General features: G+C 39.5%; 1 protein-coding gene across 11 annotated transcripts in view; it reads right to left on the bottom strand.

The window, feature by feature from the left end:
- The window catches only part of LOC129416160 (sorbin and SH3 domain-containing protein 1), a 57148-nt gene that overhangs the window by 12365 nt on the left and 24643 nt on the right, over positions 1–20140 (bottom strand). For 9 of the 11 annotated variants that reach the window (XR_008635188.2, XM_055170426.2, XM_055170418.2 and 6 more), the window contains 9 exons: positions 18557–18640; positions 12560–12609; positions 10286–10461; positions 5066–6397; positions 3005–3081; positions 2286–2450; positions 2113–2159; positions 1880–1994; positions 1673–1798 (listed from right to left, as the gene is read on the bottom strand). Coding sequence is in view for 10 of the 11 variants with exons in the window: in XM_055170426.2 (XP_055026401.2) it covers positions 1673–1798; positions 1880–1994; positions 2113–2159; positions 2286–2450; positions 3005–3081; positions 5066–6397; positions 10286–10461; positions 12560–12609; positions 18557–18640 (2172 nt within the window). In the remaining variant the exon portion in view is untranslated. The remainder of the gene's footprint in view (positions 1–1672; positions 1799–1879; positions 1995–2112; positions 2160–2285; positions 2451–3004; positions 3082–5065; positions 6398–10285; positions 10462–12559; positions 12610–18556; positions 18641–20140) is intronic. The other 2 variants (XM_055170421.2, XM_055170427.2) reach the window with 2 other exon arrangements.

Below are 20140 nucleotides of genomic sequence, written 5' to 3'. Positions count from 1 at the left end.
TGAAATTTAGTACAATAAAAAAATTATATTTGAGGTTTAGTGCAGATGATGGTTTTAAACCTTAACGTAGAGATAAATACAAACTCAGAAAAGCTGTCACTGGAACAGAAAAAAATGGATACTAATGTGTACACTTAAGGTATCAATATGAACCTTTAACTCATTCTCCGCCAGGCTTTTTTTGAAAAGTTGCCCGCCAGCATTTTTTGTGATTTTCACAAAATGCCTTCCAGGAAAATTTTCTTCTAAAATTTTATAAACGTACAAATATATCAAATTAAAGAACAGAACCTCTGCTTTTAAACAAACAAAACAGGGAAAAACGTTTAATTCGATCTTGATCTCTTAAATATGAGTATTTTTCTTTAAAAATAAAAATTTTTGAGCAAAAAGCTAAAATAATTGCATTTTTGTGAAGGGAATTTGTTTAGAGATCCGATTCAGAACAATTTTCAAAACATAAACGCAGTGTAAATTAATAAATAATGGTTGACTTTTTTATAAATTGGGTAAGCGTCATCTAGTGGATAATCACGGTATTACAGATTACCCTTAAAACTCACTCAATCAGGAACACGTTTTTTTCATGCAAATGTTTTCTCTTAATTGACGAGATAACTCGTCAATGCGGGGAAAGAGTTAAAGGTAGGGTTTCACATTTTAGAAAATGCTAACGGTAGCCGACTAGCAATGAATCCCACCCTCCATTCAAATCGTCATCCAAAGTCACGCCTCTTTCAAAGTACATGAATACGCAGAGATCAAACGGTCACATCTCATGTCTCATTCACCCGTGAAAAAACTTTGCAGTACAAAGTGAATAACCAACATAATCAACTGGTTTACATCAGAATTAGTTAAAGCACACTTTCGGTTGTGTAGACGTAGTAACTATATTGTTACGCTAATCCGTAAACGAACACAAATTTCATAAGAAACACAATGTTTCATCAAAGTAGAATATCTGAATCCATCTCAATACAAACATATCGGATACCTACCTTACCAAAATAAACAGTGCAACGACCCTTTTAGACCCTTTGCCTCCTGCAGCTGTTTACGTCTCGTGGTAAAGCAGTAAAGTTACCGATGTTCATTTGGGTTTTTGCTATTTGCTGATCCAGGCAGTTTTTGCTGTTGTCGTTATAAAACATGTCTTTCGTTTTGTGGCTCCTGTGCATGTTGTCAATTCAGCAGGAAAGTTTGCCATTCTCCCTCTGTTTACAGACGGGAGGTGAGCACACGTGAACGCGCCCATGACGTATGATGTCTGTGTGAACAAGATGCGCGGTGGCATTCAAATTACGCTTACGGATAAGGGACAAAAAAGGCAACGTCTGTTCGGACAGAGATCTATGATTGGTTGAACATTTTTTGGTCCTACGCCTTTCACAGATGACATAGATTTCTATAAATGCATTTAAACAACTTAACATAGTGATTGCTATCAGGATGTGAGGAGACTTTTAACCAACATAACTAAAAATGTTCAGGAACAAATGTGAAACCCTGCCTTTAAGGTACTACTTTTCATCTATTTAGGGTAAATAAGGTACACATGTGAACCTTTATGGAGACTACTGCCCCAGTGACACCTACTGTACAAATTTGTTTGATAGTGCAAATTGACAATAGACTAAAGCATGCTTTATGATAAGCTCTATAAAATTACCTTCCTGAAAGACATTTCAACGACTGTGTCACCGGTAAAATTGAAACGAGCAATAGCCTCCCCATATTCCAGCACTTGGACCGGAGCACACTTTTTGGGCTGAACTTTCTCTGTTGGAGGCAGGATCTGGAGAAATGGCATGGAGATAGAGATCTTAGTGTACATCCAAATACTAAAAATGTATACTAAATTAAAACATTAACATACATCAACGTAACTGCGTGGAAAAATTCCAACTCTCCCATGATGCTCTCCTTCAAACCAGTTCTGGTCAACCTGCCGGTAGATGTACACAACATCTCCCTTTTGAAATGGTAGTTCCCTGACAAAATGACAGCACAGTGTGTTTAGATTACATGTGTAATATAGTGCAAAATAAATTTTATACCAACACTTATTTATTGAGAATCATTGATGATTGTGAATATTGTAACACCTACTTTAGAGTTTCTGCTCTGAAGTCAAATCGTGCAAGAGCAGGAGTCCTCTGCAAACAATCAAAGGCATAATAATCATTAACATCCCGTTTACAGTACTGCATCCATTGCATCATACCGACTGATCTGTCACAGAAAAAGAGCCAAGCAGGATCATTTACAAGTCGATATCTCACCTCTATGGGTTTTTTCTTGTCTTTCTCATTAATAACCAGCAGGTCACCGAAGCGATCATTAGTAATGAACTGTTGATGAGTCACTACAAGCCCAGCGTGTCTCCGAGAGGCTGTGTCTGCTTCTTCCTGCTCTCGCTTCAGCCGTCTCTGCTCTTCCAGAATTTTCTTACAAAAAATACAAGTTTAATTCACTTGTGTGATTTTAGAAAAACACTTTGGAAAAGGGAGTCGGGACGGCTACCAAAACACACTTGTAGCCAATCAGTGGTAAGGGGTGTGCCTACTAACCAACATCGTTGCGTGAGTTGCATATGTGTGGGGCGGTTCTATCAAAAAAAGGTCCAGATTCTATTGGGGTAGGGGCGTGTTTGTTTAGGTGATTTCAAATGTCAACATTGGCTTTCAGAGATCATGCACCCCGCCTTTAAAGTACAATGCTAACTGTAATAACGATAGTAGACTACATTTAATGATTCTGTATAAAGCCAACATTATTATGCAAATCATCCAGCATATGTGCTTTATCAAGCCTGGTAGATAAAATAAATGATAAGCAACTAAATATAGATAAATAAGCAGTTTATTATATTTTATAGAGCAAGAACGTTGGATGCTGGTTTGGTTAAGAGAAAGTTTTTCAACCAGCAAGTCTCACTTGGTCAACCATCTTCATCAGCACCATATCTACAAACTATCATATGTCAAAACAAATGGGTCACCTCTTTATCTCCGTAGCGTTTCCGGACAGCCTCGTCTGAGTTCTCTCCATGACTTATTGGGTGTGAGGAATCTGAATCTGTTTGAGAAACACACAATTCAGTTTCTGTTTCCATGATAGCAAAAAAGTGCCAGAAGCATTGCACACATGATTTCTTTCCTTTAAATCATTGAAAAGATGTCTTTTTGGATGATAAAACAGAAAAAAAAATATTATGTTAAATACAATAGACTATTTAACCCAGTTATGTGAACATGCAATGGCTTAAACATCTTACAGTTACATTATAAAACTTACAATAGTTTGCACAACTAAGTTTTTGAGCAACATGTGACTTGTAAGATTAGCATAAGCCATGGTTTATCAAAAAAAGAAAGAAAAAAAATCAAAACTCAGTATGAAGGAAACATTTCAAGTGGCTTAACAGCGTGCAAATACACAACATTATGACAATCTTTTCACAAATGTGTGATGTGATATGTATAATGTAATTTGAAAAATAGAAAGAAAGTAACAAAAACATAATAATTAAATAAATAAAATCAGTGCACTGGCCGGAAATTAAATAGATTCACCTTTGTGTTACACTACTACAGCATAACATTTGCATAATTTTTTTTTTCATTTTAGATCAAATCTGTGAAGCTGCATTTCCAAGGCTTCGGAATAAAGAACTTTACCTTCGTATTAAGTAAATTTTATTTTTTCCTGAAACAATGATAAATTTCTCGCTAAGAGTGACTTATCTCTTTAAAGGATTAGTCCATTTTAAATCCAGATAATTTACTCACCACCATGCCACCCAAAATGTTAATGTCTTTCTTTGTTCAGTCGAAAAGAAACCACGCCTTTGAGGAAAACATTCCAGGACCCCTCCCACCCGGTAATGGACCCCAACACTTTTAATGCAGTTTAAAATTGCAGCTTCAAACGACTCCAAGCAATCCCAAACGAGGCACAAGTGTCCCATCCAGCAAAACGACCGTCACCCTTGACAAGAAAAATATGCACTCCTAAACCACAACTTGTCCTCCTCCTCCGGCTGTGTAACGAGCCAGCACGATCTCACGCAATTGCGTAATGCCGTGGAAGGGTCACGTGTTACATATGAAACTCACATTTGCGGACCATTTTAAACAATAAACTGACACAAAGATATTATAATTAGTATCATTCCACATACAACAACGTTGGAACGGTCCTCTTTCTTCACACTTGTAAACACTGGGGCGTAGTTTTGCATTCGTCATCCGTGACCTCTTGACGTGATGACGCATTACGTGAGGTCGCGCTGGCGCGTCACAGGACCGGAGGAAGACGAGAAGTTGTGGACCAAAAGTGCATATTTTTTATTTTTCTTGCCAAAAAAGACAATCGCTTCGCTAGACAAGACCCCCACGCCCCGCCTGAGATCACCCAGAGCCCCTCGAAACTGCCACATCAAACCGCATTAAAACTGTTAAGTGTTGGGGTCCATTAAAGTCCATCAAAACTAGAAAAATCCTGGAATGCCTTCCCCAAAAAAACACAATTTCTTCTCGACCGAACAAAGAAAGACATCAACACCCCGGACGACATGATGGTGAGCAAATTATCTGGATTTTTTTTTAAGAAAATTGACTAATCCATTAAAGTATGTATTTCATCTGTTAATGATTAGCAATGGATGCATCAAATCTTTAAACAAACTGAACGGCCCACAGCATAAAATTTGTCTGGTTTGTGGTAACACTTTTTAGAGATCACACATTGCAAATTTTACACACAGTAATATTCAAGTAATAATAAAGAATAATAATACTACTAAATGGCTGAAGTGGAAGTTTTTGAATAAAAGAAATGATATGACACACAGTTACACGGCACAACAAAAAAAAATAATATGCCAATTTGGTACCAAAAGATGGCCACACAGTGCACACTGCAGAAATGGAAAAAGTAAGTCACTTGGTGATGAAGGATAGAGGAAGAAAAGGCTGAAGATGAGTGGTCACAGACAGACATAGTCATGCCTGAACATGAGTGTGAAGTATTGAACACTCATGGCACTCGGCATAGCCACCTTCAGCGTGATCTTTACATTCCACATCCGTAAGGTCATCCGAGTTGCACCCTTCACAAGGAGAGGTTTCTCCATTACTCAACCTCTCCAGCACCTCCAAAGAGGACAGGCGTTGAGGAATAACAGGCCTTGGCTTGGGACAAAAGAGACGGTTCTCTGTCAGGTCTCCGGCCATGGGCTTCATGGCCGAGAGGGGGCAAGTCTTTTTGGCCTGTTGACCGTGTAGTGATCTCCTTAAGGAGAAAGGGGCCGGGCCCATTAAAAGTAAGTTCCTCGGTGGAGAACATCTCTTGTCTTGCAGTGTGGTGGCTTGTTGACGCTCATGCCTGAGAATGGTGGTGAATCGAGTGTAGGAAGCAGGGCAGGTGCCTTTACATTTGCTTTGTTTGAGGTGGAGAGGGAAGTGATCGTGATGGAGATGATGGTGATGGTGGCCTGTAGGTTCTGAGGTATCGCTGGAGGAATTCTCTTTGGCAGCATCATGTCTACAACTGGTTTTCTCCTCCATTTTCCCCTCATTTTCCAAAGGAAAGTCAGTTCTTAAGGTGTGATTCACATGTGTTGAAACAGAAGGTTCCTCTTTGGAAGTCAAAGCTGGGCAGTCCTCATTATGTGCAGGACCTGGCATAACCAAAGTCTCGGCTGACAGAGTCGACTGGAGGAAGCAGCTTGGTACGGGGCTCTGTGAAGGGCTTGGGTTGCTAGGAAGTATAGGCATCGAGGCAGAGCGAGTGGGGGCGGAGCTGGATCGCTGTATGATACGCTCAAACTCCATCACCCGGAACGTGACGGCATCCCGCGGGATGATTTCAGTCCTCTTTTCGGTGTCATCTCCAGGCTTCTCAAACAAAGAAGCCAGGCAGCGGACACTACCATTGGGGCTGGACCCCAGAGAGCTTGGCCTCTGAATGTTGTGCATGTTCTTATAAAGGGCAGAAAATTCTGTACTTCTTACTGATCCCAAAACAGGTCCATTTTTATGAAGGTTTTTGTTCTCAAGTGAACAGTTGCCCTCTGAGGCCGAGTTTAACCTGTGATCATTGTCGGTTCCATCTCCGTTCTGTGAGCCACAGGCGTCTTCGTGTAGATCCTCACAGCTGTGCGCTTTGGGCCGCTGTGTCGGCTCAGCCCGTCTCTCCTGGCTCTCATCAGTAGCGGGCGATAGCTTGGGCTTAAACTTAGAGGGAAGGATTTGAGGGATCCAAGCTTTGGCAGCTGACAAGGACTTTTTAGTCTTATATTGAGAAGCTAGCACATTACTGGCAATAACTGAGTGACTATTTACAGATGAGCTGGGTGAAATCATATAGCCATTCCCACCTTTATAATCCACTGGCAGGCATGCAGAATAACAGAACAAACAGTGCATTAGATTACACTTGCAGTAAGCACAAACACAATAGTCCCACACAACTAGCAAAGGATGTATAAAAATATTACATTTGTCTGATGAAGAATTTTTTTATCAGTAAATATTATCTGAGGGGCGGTTTCCCAGACAGAAGTCTAATGTATTAGAATAAATAGTCTCAGGGTCAACTATAAAACATCAGGGCAGTACATCTGGTCACAATATGTACCTCAGTTGTCACTGGGGCAGTATCCTTTAAAAAGGTCCTAATTTAAACCATTTAGTACAGCTATAGTACCAATATGTACCTTTAAGGTATAAAAATAAGCTTTAGATCAAAAGATGCCATTTTAGAAAGGGTCCACCTCAGTGACAGCTGGGGTACATATTGTGACCATTTATTCTGACATATGTATAAACACTCAATACGGTAAACAATAAAGCAAAATATTTCCCTTAAAGGGACACTCCACTTTTTTTGAAAATATGCTCATTTTCCAGCTCCCCTAGAGTTAAACATTTGATTTTTACCTTTTTGGAATCCATTAAGACGTTCTCCGGGTCTGGCACTAGAACTTAGCATAGCTTAGCATAATCCATTGAATCTGATAAGACCATTAGCATCACACTAAAAAATAACAAAAGCGTTTCGATATTTTTCCTATTTAAAACTTGACTCTTCTGTAGTTACATCGTGTACTAAGACTGACAGAAAAATAAAAGTTGCGATTTTTTTAGACAGATATGGCTAGGAACTATACTCTCATTCTGGCGTAATAATCAAGGACGTTGGTGCTGTAACATGGCAGCAGGAGGCGTAGTGATATTACGCAGCAGCCGAAAATAGACCCCTTTGTAACTTTCAATGGCAGAGGACTATTCGGATACTAGAAAATCGCAACTTTAAATTTTCTGTCTGTCTCAACACACGATGCAACCACAGAAGAGTCAAGTTTTAAATAGGAAAAATATCGAAACTCTTTGGTTATTTTTTAGCGCAATGCTAACAGTCTTATCAGATTCAATGGATTATGCCAAGCTACGCTAAATGATTATATTGATAAAAAAATATAGTGTCCCTTTAACTATCTAGATTCAAAATTTATAAGCTAAAATATACATTTAAAAAAATATTTTTAAAAAATAATAATAAAAGCAAAACTGTTAAGAATTTGTGAAGCATTGATATGGAAGTAAAGTAAACAATACTTAAACTAAAAAATAAAGAATTAAAAAGAAATAAAGAAGAAATAAAGATATTGCATAATAATAATAATAATAATAATAATAATAAGTATTATTATTATTATTATTATAATTATTATTATTATTATTATTATTTAAATCATATAAACAACTAGAATGTTTAATTTCGAGAAATTGCAAAAGAATACACACTGATAGTTCCTTAAATAACATTACAGTGAAAACTGACCATACCCATATTTTGTTCAAAAGAATCTCATTTTGATGCCAAAAATTACATGCAAGTTACTAAAATATTCCCCAGAAAAGCTGTTGTTTGAATTACAGTCTGAATGTTTTCTCAGTTTTCTCTGGCTCTTTTCTTTCATATGTCACACTAAAGCATTGAAAAGACAATATCTCTTTGTATTTGAAAGGTGTTTCAAGAAAACACTCTGAAAATAGAAAACAGACTGAAAACCATTTATCTAAAATTTATCACTTGATGTCTGACTTGCAATGCGTTTTCAGTGCACCATCTGTTTCCTATTCTGAACTTTGCTCTGAAAGAGACAATATGCTTTTTCATTTCACCTCTCACAAACTCCCCCAAACCACTCCAAGACTCATTCCCAATCTGGTATTAACTCATCAGTGCTACTAAAAGCACTCCACCCAGATCTCTCACCAAGAAACCTTTGTGTACAGTGAGGTCACTAACCGCTATCCACAGGAAGTACTGGCAGGAGAGTTCTGAGGTTGCATAACAAGATCAAAGCATAACACAGACCAGATTAAGTAAGCACAGTAATACATGTTTATCTGCACTACTGATCGCAGCGTTGCTAGATACACCTGAATTCCTTAAAGCTGTACAAGAACAATGTCTCCTAACAAATAAGATATATTATAACCGCAAATGTTTATTTTAGGAACAATATTTTGCTGTGGGAATAGATCGGGACAGACAGTTGTGATTACTAAATGCAAGCCAGATTCAAATTCACTGCAGCCACACCACCACATTAACACCACAGCTCGTTATGTTAAAAGTTAAACTGCTAAGCCACAACCAGGCATCATTTAACCCTAAATTCATCACTTAACCCTAACCCTGTAATCATTTTTACAGTCAGGTACAAATTTGGAAAAGTAATTTCTGAGAACTTTATGAAGTGATGTGTGACTCCATATTTACTCCTGTTTTCAGGACTCTTCACAAGGATGTCAATCCTGTATTTATTTACTAAAATATTTTGCTTAAAAATACCCCAGAAAAAATAAAGTATACTAAAATGTACTTAAAGGGCTAGTTCAGTGAAAATTACCCCATGATTTACTCACCCTCAAGCCATCCGAGATACATGTCTGTCATCTTTCAAACATAATTTGAGTTATTTTAGAAAATGTCCTGGCTCTTCCAAGCTTTCTCTGACTAAGGCATTGTGTCATGTTAACTATTAATGCATACACCCTGCGTCTTCAAACCTGTTGTGTGCTGCTTGACCCAAGCGGTCCACCCTTTGGTTTGCATGTGCTAGCATTCCTTTGGTTGACCTAACATGAGTAGTTGACCCCCTCATTCCTGACCACCCCTGAACATGCAGCATGTTTATCTCTGGTGTAGGGTGAGTCACTATCATCAGATCGACCCATTCATCTCTACAGCCAAACCCTGTCCACACCGTCCACTTCTAAAGCATTCGGCCACCCAACTGATCCGCACCTCACGTGCTTATTCTGACCAAAAGATCACACCAGCAAGTGTGAAGACTAAAGGTAGAACCGGACATCTGTTATGTGTCAACTGTAAGAAAAGATCAGCTTTAACAAAACGCAGAAAGACAAATGGGCAGTGTACTTGTGTGGAACAGTAAAAGTAGGAATGTGGTAAATGCTGAGATGAAGGAAGCTCAACGAGGAAGAAATGGATCTGCTTCACTCTATGTGACATTTATTTAAAGAGACATTCTACTTTTTTTGAAAGCTCCCATAGAGTTAAACCCTTGATTTCTACGTTTTGGAATCCATTCAGCTGATCTCTGGGTCTGGCGGTACCACTTTTAGCATAGCTTAGCATAATCCATTGAATCGGATTTGAACCATTAGCATCGCGCTCAAAAAGGACCAAAGAGTTTTGATATTTTCCTATTTAAAACTTGACTCTTCTGTAGTTACATCGTGTACTAAGACCGGTGGAAAATTAAAAGTTGCGATTTTCTAGGCCGATATGGCTAGGAACTATACTCTCATTCTGGTGTAATAATCAAGGACTTTGCCGCCGTAACATGGCTGCAGCAGGCGCAATAATATTATGCAGTGCCCGAAAATAGCCCCCTTGGTAACTTTCAATAGCAGGGGACTATTTTCGAGCACTGTGCAATATCAGTTTTAAATAGGAAAAACATCAAAACTCTTTAGTCACTCCTTAGCGCAATGCCAATGGTCCAATCAGACCCAATGGATCACGCCAAGCTATGCCAAAAGTGGTACCGAATGGATTCCAAAACGGTAAACATGAAATGACCAACTCTAGGGAAGCTGGAAAATGAGCACATTTTCAAAAAAAAGTGTCCCTTTAATAATAGGCTATGAAGACCTAAATCGAAATATTAATAAGCAAAAAAGGCCTTATTTTCATTAGATCCTCAATAAACTCACATACGAACTGACTGTGATCCTACCTTTGGATGAAGTGCTGGGGTGGCGCTTGTTAAGCGCTCTCAAGCCCTGCAGAGGGATGTCGCCGCCCTCCAGGACGCTCTTGTAAATGTGGCGATCACATTCCGGAGCTGCCTGCCCACCGGCAGACAAGCCGTCCCTCGTTTCAGCTTCACTGCCGCCTGTTTTACAGGCCGAGCTGGGCACAAATAGAGATACGAGGTTGTGACTTACATAAATCAGCATATTCACGCAACATGTCTAAACAACATTTAAAATTAACAACTGGTATGGGCATCTTTTGAACAGTGACGATAAAACCATGATTTGTTAGTCAGAGACAGGTGGTTAAAGGGGAGGGGTGTTCTCCTCCTGGAGAGGATATGATTGATCAAAAATATGTGAGTCTTTATCCCTAACGAGAAAGTTTAGACTGTCCAATGAATGAAAACGATAAAACAAATCTAATAAATAGATAAATGAACTGATAACTGAACTGTTAGCTAAATAACTCTGTATTTATTCAGCCGTGTTTGCTCTTTGATATAGTTGAGACAGCACCAGCTGCTCTTGCCCTTATCTGTGCATTCCACAAGAGCGTGTGTGGCATCCTTTAAAAAAATTCATATAAATCTATGCTTTCTCAGCCAACCATTAAGTCATTTTGGAGATGCACTGCCTCAAATATGCTGTCTTGTGTCTGATATTTCCACATCATGAACTGCAGTAACTCTGTGTAATCTTTACAAATGAGTATGTCGAGAAAAAATAACTTCCTTATCTATATGATACTTTGCAGGCCACTATAACGCAATATTACAGGCTGTCTGGAGTCCAGTAAAGCCTATCTGTGTTTCAACAGACCATTAACACGACAGCTACATACTTAGGGATTTGCCAGAGAATCCAGGCCTACACTATGACAAAGATATCATATGCACAGTATTAGTCATATACATCAACAGCTCCGTTGATGTATATACACTTTCACCAGCCAAGGTGCTATTTGGTGAACCAAAAATAGCTCATCACTATAAAGAAATGTAGTTTGGGATTTTTTATAATTCCCACCCAAAGTGTTGTGTGTACAGTACAAAGTGCATTTATCTTGTGACTCTTGTGATTGACATACGGTGAAAAATGGCCATGAGTGACGTAACCGGAGGAATGCGTCAGATGCTTTCCGCTGGAGACATGTGAGGTGAGCACACGTCATTCCAGACGCTACTGGCTCCATACTCAGGAACCTGAGCAGCTGTCTGACAACTGCTGGCATAGAAGATGCTCTCACCTGATTTATCTGACCATTCGTTTTCCCAAAGCAGCTCAAAGTATTTTCATGCTGTTCGGCTCGTTTTCAAGGATAGCGCAGTTAGTCATAAAGTAAAAGTATGTTTCTCTGGAGGTTACACATACTCTGGCTTAGCCTTTCAGACATTCCTCAAGTTATGGGAGCATATTTTTGGTGTAGTGTTCTGGCTGAACACAAGCTGGGTTTTTGGTTTACAACTGGAGTAGTAAAGTGAAATGTGGAAAAACTATAAAAACATTGAACAATCCAATTATCAAAGAGATGAATTCATTCATTATTATGTGTCACCATTACATGTTTGCTAAATAAATCAGGTAAAAATGTGCTTTGTATTACTAATAAATGCATTTAGTGTTTGAAAATATGTACAAACAATAAATAAAATGTTTTACGTTAGACCTGCTTTAGATGTTATTTTTAGTTTTTTGTAAACAGTAAAACTGAGAATGGAATGTTAACAGATACCGTTCACAACTTCAAAATGATCTTTAAAATGTAATAATATTTATTTCATCCCATCATCAAACCAGAGAGCATGTAAACAAGTCTTCAAAGTTGTTGTCATAATAATGCAGCTATGATGTGCCGTGATGATGCGATCACATTCCACGGATAACCGTATCTCCCCAAAACAATAAACAGATTTGGGGGAATGGGTGGAGGCATGCTTTCCTTTTTTTTGTCATAAATTGATGTTTTATTGTTAAACACACATCATCACACACTATGAACACCATCCTCCCCTGAACCTTTTACACACACATGCACACAATATAACGCTTGTAAGCACACATGCGCTGGACAGCCTGTACTGCAAATGGTCGCTCAGGAAACCGAAAAGGAAATGAGGGAAATCTCCACACAGCCCGTGACAGCTCTCCCTAAGAACAGAGGCTATAGAGCGAGACATACAAACACAGACACACACGCCCACATTTGAAGAAAATGGTGAAGAGGAACGTTTGCAAAAGAAGCATTGACTTACTATTGCTGTAGGTCGGAGGATGTTTCCAAAGGGCTGAAAGAGGGGGCACTCTGCAACAAACCAAACAAAGAAGTCATTGATAGCTCCACGGGCTTGACTCTCTGGCAGCTAAAAAAGAAGAAGGCGCATTAGTCAGCCAGGCGTGCGACCGTCAGTGACACTCTCTCTCTTGTGCTGCGTCCGAAGCTCTTGAACTTATCTGGACGAAGCGTAGGGTGAAGAAGTAAGCAAGTATCTTGGCCTGCATGCAAGTTAGGGGGGAAAACAAGCGTCTGGAAGCGAGGGGTGGGATTAGCGGGGGTAGTGAGGGGCGCCCATTTGGGAGGGGGCTGTCAGCGGTTCCACCAATCAGATTCTTTCTTTCACTGTGGCTCTCTTTTGTCTGCTACTGAGTCACTCTCATTACTGGCCGACCAGACCAGGAGACAGTTAACCAGCTGGTGTGGGAAGCAGGCCAAATGACACGGGCAGACGTATGCACGCACACACTCGCAGATTTACACACATCTACGATAAGAATATCTGGGACATGCTGTTTAGATTCACAGGGTGATATTAATAGCGCGTCAAAGGAAGTTCACATAATTTGCGGCATGAGCCAATAAGGAGAGCGGCTGTTATTGCCGGGCGGCAACTCCCAATGGCAGATCGGAAAGAGCCATTCACCGGGGCTGCTTATAGCCCCTTGCATTTTGAATGGTTTAGAGGGGTCTAATTATAGGCCACTGTTTCTGTTGCTCCCCTCCATGTGCTCGTCGCTGATGGTAAAAATAGCAGACGTGACAGCACCCCCCCACACCCCCCCAAAAAAACAGCACCGGTCGTGTTTGCAAATACGATTGCACAATCCTAGCCCGCGATGTCCCTTTAGAGGAATGCCACATGCATGCCTGCTCCCCAAGTGCACCCTCCCTCCTCTTACCGACAGAAGAAAAGCACAATCCTGACCGCAACATGCTCATCCCATTGGTTGCTAGGTTGAATAACCTTTGGGAATTAATACAAGCTTTGTAGGAGAATATCAGGTCAGATGCATGGATTACTCTGTTTATACAACCATGTACGTTCTAGAAGTTACTTTCTGTCTTTTTTTCTCTAAAGCAGCCAGCATAGCATCCCAAGAGGCCTTCACACGAGACTTGACACAAATGGCACAATACCAAAACAGGAAGCATGCTTGAAAGCCTTATCTAAAGTGGCACACATCTTAATCTAAATACTTGTGACAGCCACTACAATACCTTTGTGTGATGCAGCTGATAGATGACATCATAAAAAAGTATATATAAGCAGATATAAACACATTACAATCCTGTATACTGTATATAAAACCTTAAGGTGTAAAAAGGGCAAACAGATGATTCTGTTAGTGAAAAGTAACCGAAAGGTCCTTGAGTTTGTAAACCAGAGATTGACAAACAACCGATGTTGCAAAGCTAAGACTGTCATAAGTGAGATTTAAGCTGGCTACTTTACATTCTTTGCATTACGTGTGGAGATGGAGGGTGAAAGTGACGTGCACTGTATGTCTCAGAGGATAATATATCAAAGCCTTACGTTATTTGAAATGCCAACCAAAATAGCATTTCTCATATAAGGGCTTTTCTCTATACTGGAAACAGCATCAGGACATCTCAGACTTCATCAAGGTGTAGCCTATTATTTTAGTAGGTCAATATCGTACAGTATACTCTGTGTGTATCAACAATTTATGAATGTATAAAACATTTAATTTAAAGTATTTATTGGACATATACTCTAGCTCATATAGAAAAACTAAAAAAAAGAGACAGCAATATGTTTACCACAATAATTACTTGGATATAAATTCCTGTAAGGCTTATTTGTGGAACACAGTGATAATAATGTTTGTTTAATGTGTTTGTTTCCAAACAGGTGCAGGAGATGACTCAAGGAAATTTACAACTTTTCTGTATTATAAATAGCATACAATGTGAGCATGCACGCAATGCAACTTAACCACATGAACGAACGGGGCTTATCAGTCCATTTATGGAACTAGTACTGTTACTGTAATATGAACTAAACTGATACAATCAAAGTGCAACATATAAACAAGACCGTTGACTTGATAACATGAGCTCTGGTCAAACGGACGCATAGCGGAAATGGAGACGTATGTGGCATGGGTGGCATTCCATACGATGGTAAACACAGGAGACGTGTTGCTCTGTTTGTCACCGACCATCATATGGTCTGATGTCAATCACTGAGCAGGACGGGTCACATGCAGTCTCAGATCAGATAACCTCAGACTCACATACATAACTTCATGCTTAAATTTCTCTTAGTCAAGGTGTCATCAAGCTTAAAGGTCTGTGGGGACCGATTGTGACCTCAATCTATTGTTGAGAACATAATTGATGTTTATTAGGAGCAAATCTTCTCTTATTTTGTGAAATGTGTGAATGCTATAAACGCCATTTTGTCTTTAACAACTATCTTACATAAGGACATTTCTAATTCTCCAAGAGTATCTCAGCATTGCATCATGAAAACAGCTGGACTGGGAAGCATCAGTAGTATCCCTAAGGGAGATGACTCCTCAGTTTCTTCCCTAAACATGGAGATCTGAAGAGAGAAAGGAAAACCTTCTCTAAACTTGCCGTGATGCTGACTGTAAGATTTATGAGTCTCCCCATCCGGAATGCAGCCTGTGACTCAGTGACCCATACTCAAGGGTTTGGTTTCACTGAATGAAGAATAGTTTTAAAGATGTGTCAGACAGTAAAGGCCATTCAAACAAGACAGATGTATTAAAGGAACAGTTCGCTCGAAAATCTCAATTCCGAATATTCAAATTACAGCAAACAGACAGTTAAAAATTTAATTCTTAAAGAATTAGTTAATTTTCTCCAAAAAATCCAGATAACTTTCTCACCACCATGTCATCCGGGGTGGTGGTGTCTTTCTTTGTTCGGTCGAGAGGAAATTGTGTTTTTTGGGGGGGCATTCCAGGATTTTTCTCATTTGATGGACTTTGATGGACCCCGGCACATGGCGGTTTTGGTGCGGTTTAAAATTGCAGTTTCAACCGAGTTTAAAAAAACTCTAAACGATCCCAAACGTGGCATAAGGGTCTTATCTAGCGATCTAGATCTAAAAATATACACTTTTAAACCACAACTTCTCATCTATCTCTGGTCCTGTGATGCGCAGCACGACCTTACGTAATTGCGTAATGCCGTGGAAAGGTCACGTGTTACATATATGAAACGCACATTTGCAGGCCATTTTAAACAATAAACTGAAACAAAGACATTAATTAGTATCATTCGACATACAACAACGTCGGAACGGTCCCCTTTCTCCACACTTGTAAACACTGGGGCGTAGTTTCGCCTACGTCATCCATGACCTCTTGACGTGATGAAGTATTGCGTGGGGTCGCGCTGGCGCGTCGCGGGACCGGGGATGGACGGGGGGTTGTGGTTTAGAAGTGCATATTTTTTATTTTTCGTGTCAAGAGTGACAATCGTTTCACTAGATAAGACCCTTATGCCTCGTTTGGGATCTTTAGAGTCCTTTAAAACTGCAATTTTAAACTGCATTAAAACTGTTACGTGTTGGGGTCCATTAAAGCCCATTAAAATGAGAAAAATCCTGGAATGCTTTCCTCAAAAAACATAGTTTCTTCTCGACTGAACAAAGAAAGACATTAACATTTTGGATGACATGGTTTTATCTGTTTTTTTTTTAAAGAAAATGGACTAATCCTTTAAGGGTTCCCTTAATACACAAAAACATAATGGGTTTCTCACAAGAATGGGTTTCTGAGCGAGGAGCAACCACCCCCATCACCTTGGGGTGTGTCATGGTACTGTACGTGTCCATAAGCAAGTGTGAACAAATGTGCCATTTACTCACAGGTGTTGAGTTGATGACAACACTCCACAGGCTCTGTGCCACTGATAGCATAGCAACAGCCTTTCTATCTTTTACAGAACGCACCGACAACAAGCCACCGGCACTTTACTTACCCACAACCGGTATCAAGGTCAGATAGAAAGTTTACACAGCAAAAAAAATGACTGGAGAGATTCCTGCAGAATGTTATGAGCTTTTGCATTAATTGAAGTGGCTGAGCAAATCTGGCGGGTAAGCTGATAACGCAGTGCAACTTTTAAGACAATGTTGCTAGGCAACGATCCCCAAAACAGGCAACAGGGGAAAGCTAAAGGGAATCAGTTTGGGCACTGTTTGTTCCCAACTAGTTGCATGGCATCTTGCTGTACATTTCAAGCCTGTGTATTACATAAATGAGTAGCCTACAGTTCCTACACAAAGTGCCCAGTGTTAGCACATTAGCTATAGACTGATGTGAGTACTCAGGATTACAGATAGTGATCAAGACCGCAGTCTCATAGTTCACTAACTTCTAAAGTAGTTTGCCTGGTGATCCACAACCACAAGTCAGATGTCATTATATAAAAAATTACAGCCAGAAAAGAAAAATATAAAGTTCAGATCAAGGAATCAGAAACAGAATATGATCAAGATGCCTACTGTGTAATTGAAAAGTGATGCTTAACTTGTCTACCCATAAGGTTCATCTTCTCAGTCACACATTTAGATGAAATCATCCTCTATGTATGTCACTAACATCTGACTTTATAGACCCCTTCAAGGTTTGTAAACATTGAATGACTATTGGGTGCGCGCGCAGCATGGGGTCAAACTGTTCATACCATCCAGGCTTTATAATTTAATCTAACAGGGCTGAAAAATTATGACTTACCTGAAATGAAGTGAGCATTACAAACACAAGCCTCTTTGATATTTGCATTGTTCCAGTCTGCACGTTAATTGCTTGCAGCATGAATCGCGAAAACTTAACGGAAGACCTGGTGCGATTTTAACAGCCCACAACGTAATTAGGCATTTTTGACGATAGCGAATAATACGCAACTCAATCTGCTATAATGGCTTTTCTGACCCGATATGCGCAGTTGGAACCGCCTGTGACGTGAACCGTGAAGGGGTCTATAGACAGTTTTAGCGGTAGCAGCATAAACAAACGGCTTTTGTGAACCAAACTTAACTTCCGACAGACTTCCGCAATAAATCAAAAATAACAGAGTTCCTCTAGAGTAGATTATTTCTGATAACAAGGCAAAATAAATAACCAGTAAATTACCTAGTTCAAATTTATAGCTAAACTGTAACAACCATTACATTTAGCTGATGTATACTGTGTAAAATAAATGTATACAGTGTTAGCTACAGATCCTTAAAATCTTGCTTGTCTGCTAAATCCTCACATAGGTGATCCATGCTCAGTTTAGTCACTAGCAGTGGCGGCCAGTGACTTCTTTTTTCAAGGGCACTCGGTGCAAAGTTCGTCACAACATGTATGTATCCCGTCATGTGTGTGGTAAAATAAGTGGCTGCTGCAGACGCGTCAAAAGGGTCTACGAAAAAAGAGACGCTCGCGTTTGCCAGATACTCACATAATCTCATGCCTAATCAGAGTTTACTGTGTCTTGCGTTTATCTTATCACAAACGGTCTTGACGCGTGTGCAGCAGGCACCCATCCCGACTAAACACGTGATGCACATGGCTCACATGACGCAACAAACACATCTTTTGAAAAAACAAGCAACACACACGACACTCCGAACACATATTTTAAATTTGCGCCCCTCGGATGAGCAGTCACGAGCTGCCACTGGTCACTAACCAGACCGATAAACAAGCACAGACAGGAAGTTAACTTCGGACCAGACACAAAACTGTGACAACGCGCGCGCGTCCAATGAAACCGTCTATACAACTTTTAACAAAACCTCTGCGCTGCTGTTAGTTAATAGCAAGGAGTAACATAGATATGAGGGAAACATACATATTTGCATACAGGAAGTGGCATAAGGATGGATCATTTAAACATAAATATTAATGTAACAGGTCCTGAACAAAAAGGGGATGACATGCAATGGGGATTGGGATTGGTGGTTAATGTTATACCGCAAACTTACCACTTTGCCAAACTCCATCTCAGTAAAGAACCTATACCACGGCTCATTCTCTAAATCTACATCTTCCGGACATACGTCCCGAGTCTACAGAAATATGGCAACAAAGAAAGGAGGATATAGACAGAGAAAAAAGAAACGATTCAGAATACGAAGACAATGAGGCTGAAAGATGATGTCACATGAACTCGCCCTCATGATATTAGAGAGTAAGAAAGGCTCCAGGCCGAGACAGCAGAAGAAACAAACATGAAATTAGATTTGTTTGTTTTTTTGTTGATGACCGAACACTAATGATAGGAACATCTGTTTATGTCAAAGGAAAATACTGAAAGATAATGGAAATAGAATTCATCACATAACTTGTTATTGATTAAGTTATGTAAACATAAACGGAAATTCAATGTATATACATTACAATACTTTATATTACACTGTAAAAAATTAGCTGTAATTATTTAAACTTACTGTAGAAGATAAAGACTGAAAATGTTTTATGTTCATTTAACATTGAACAAACTGTTGCCAGTAAATAACATAAATGTAAACTCTACAGTAATACCCAGTAATACTGTCATTTCTACAGAATTTTTTTACAGTGTATTTTATTCATAAAATAATTTTGCTTTTAATATATTGTAATATAATGAACTTCATTTTTACATTGCTGATTATTTTTATAAATCATTTTATTTAAAATTGTAATATATGGTGGACTGATTGTAGTCCTAGTGGTCTTGGACATTCACCTTAAGCGGCTACTTAAAGGAATAGTCCATCTTCTCAAAAGAAAAATCCAGACAATCCACTCACCACCACGCCATCCAAAATGTTGATGTCTTTCTTTGTTCAGTCGAGAAGAAATTATGTTTTTTGAGGAAAACATTCCAGGATTTTTCTCATTTTAATGGACTTTAATAGAGCCCAACACTCAACACTTAAAGGTGCTGTACGTAACGTTTCTACTTAAACTAATCCATTTTCAATTGCCTGTGTGCGAATGGGTTGTAATATCACATTAAAATGATCCACTTTGCGGGTTTTGCTATTACCTCTGAAAAAAAATATTATTATTTTTATGTGAAAGTACCGGGCCGGATTTGGCGCGAAATCCAGTGACGTCACCCGCATGCGCGTTCCCGAGCCTCTCGCCTCGTCTACTGACTTTGCGCTCAACAGCGACGACACTGTCTGATAGCAGACTGAAACGACCTGCTCCCAGCACAACACAGACTCCAACACAAACTCCACATATTGTGAAGAAAAGTTATCTGCTGAAGCTCTTAAGGCCAAACGTGAATCGGATCAACAACGGACAAAAACACGGATTAACATTGGCAGGGCATTTGAATTATGGAGAAACCTCCGCTTTGTTTTGGGTCTAAAAACGGATCCGGAGTTGGCTTTCATCCTTTTGGACAGGTAAGCTAACATTACTACAAAGCATGTCAAATATATTTCCATTGTGCTTTAGTTTTTTAGACGTTGTTTCGGTTTGCTAGCCTTCGCTTTAGCGTGTGTTCGCCCAGCCGTCGTCGATCGATGACGTAAACCTGCGGACGCGTTTGTTTGCGTGCGTCCGCTTTT

The sequence above is a fragment of the Misgurnus anguillicaudatus genome, chromosome 11 (assembly GCF_027580225.2).
Source record: "Misgurnus anguillicaudatus chromosome 11, ASM2758022v2, whole genome shotgun sequence".
In the NCBI taxonomy this organism is placed as follows: Eukaryota; Metazoa; Chordata; class Actinopteri; order Cypriniformes; family Cobitidae; genus Misgurnus; species Misgurnus anguillicaudatus.
The sequence above is the reverse complement of the archived record's forward strand: the minus strand, read 5'-3'. Positions and strand labels throughout refer to the sequence as shown.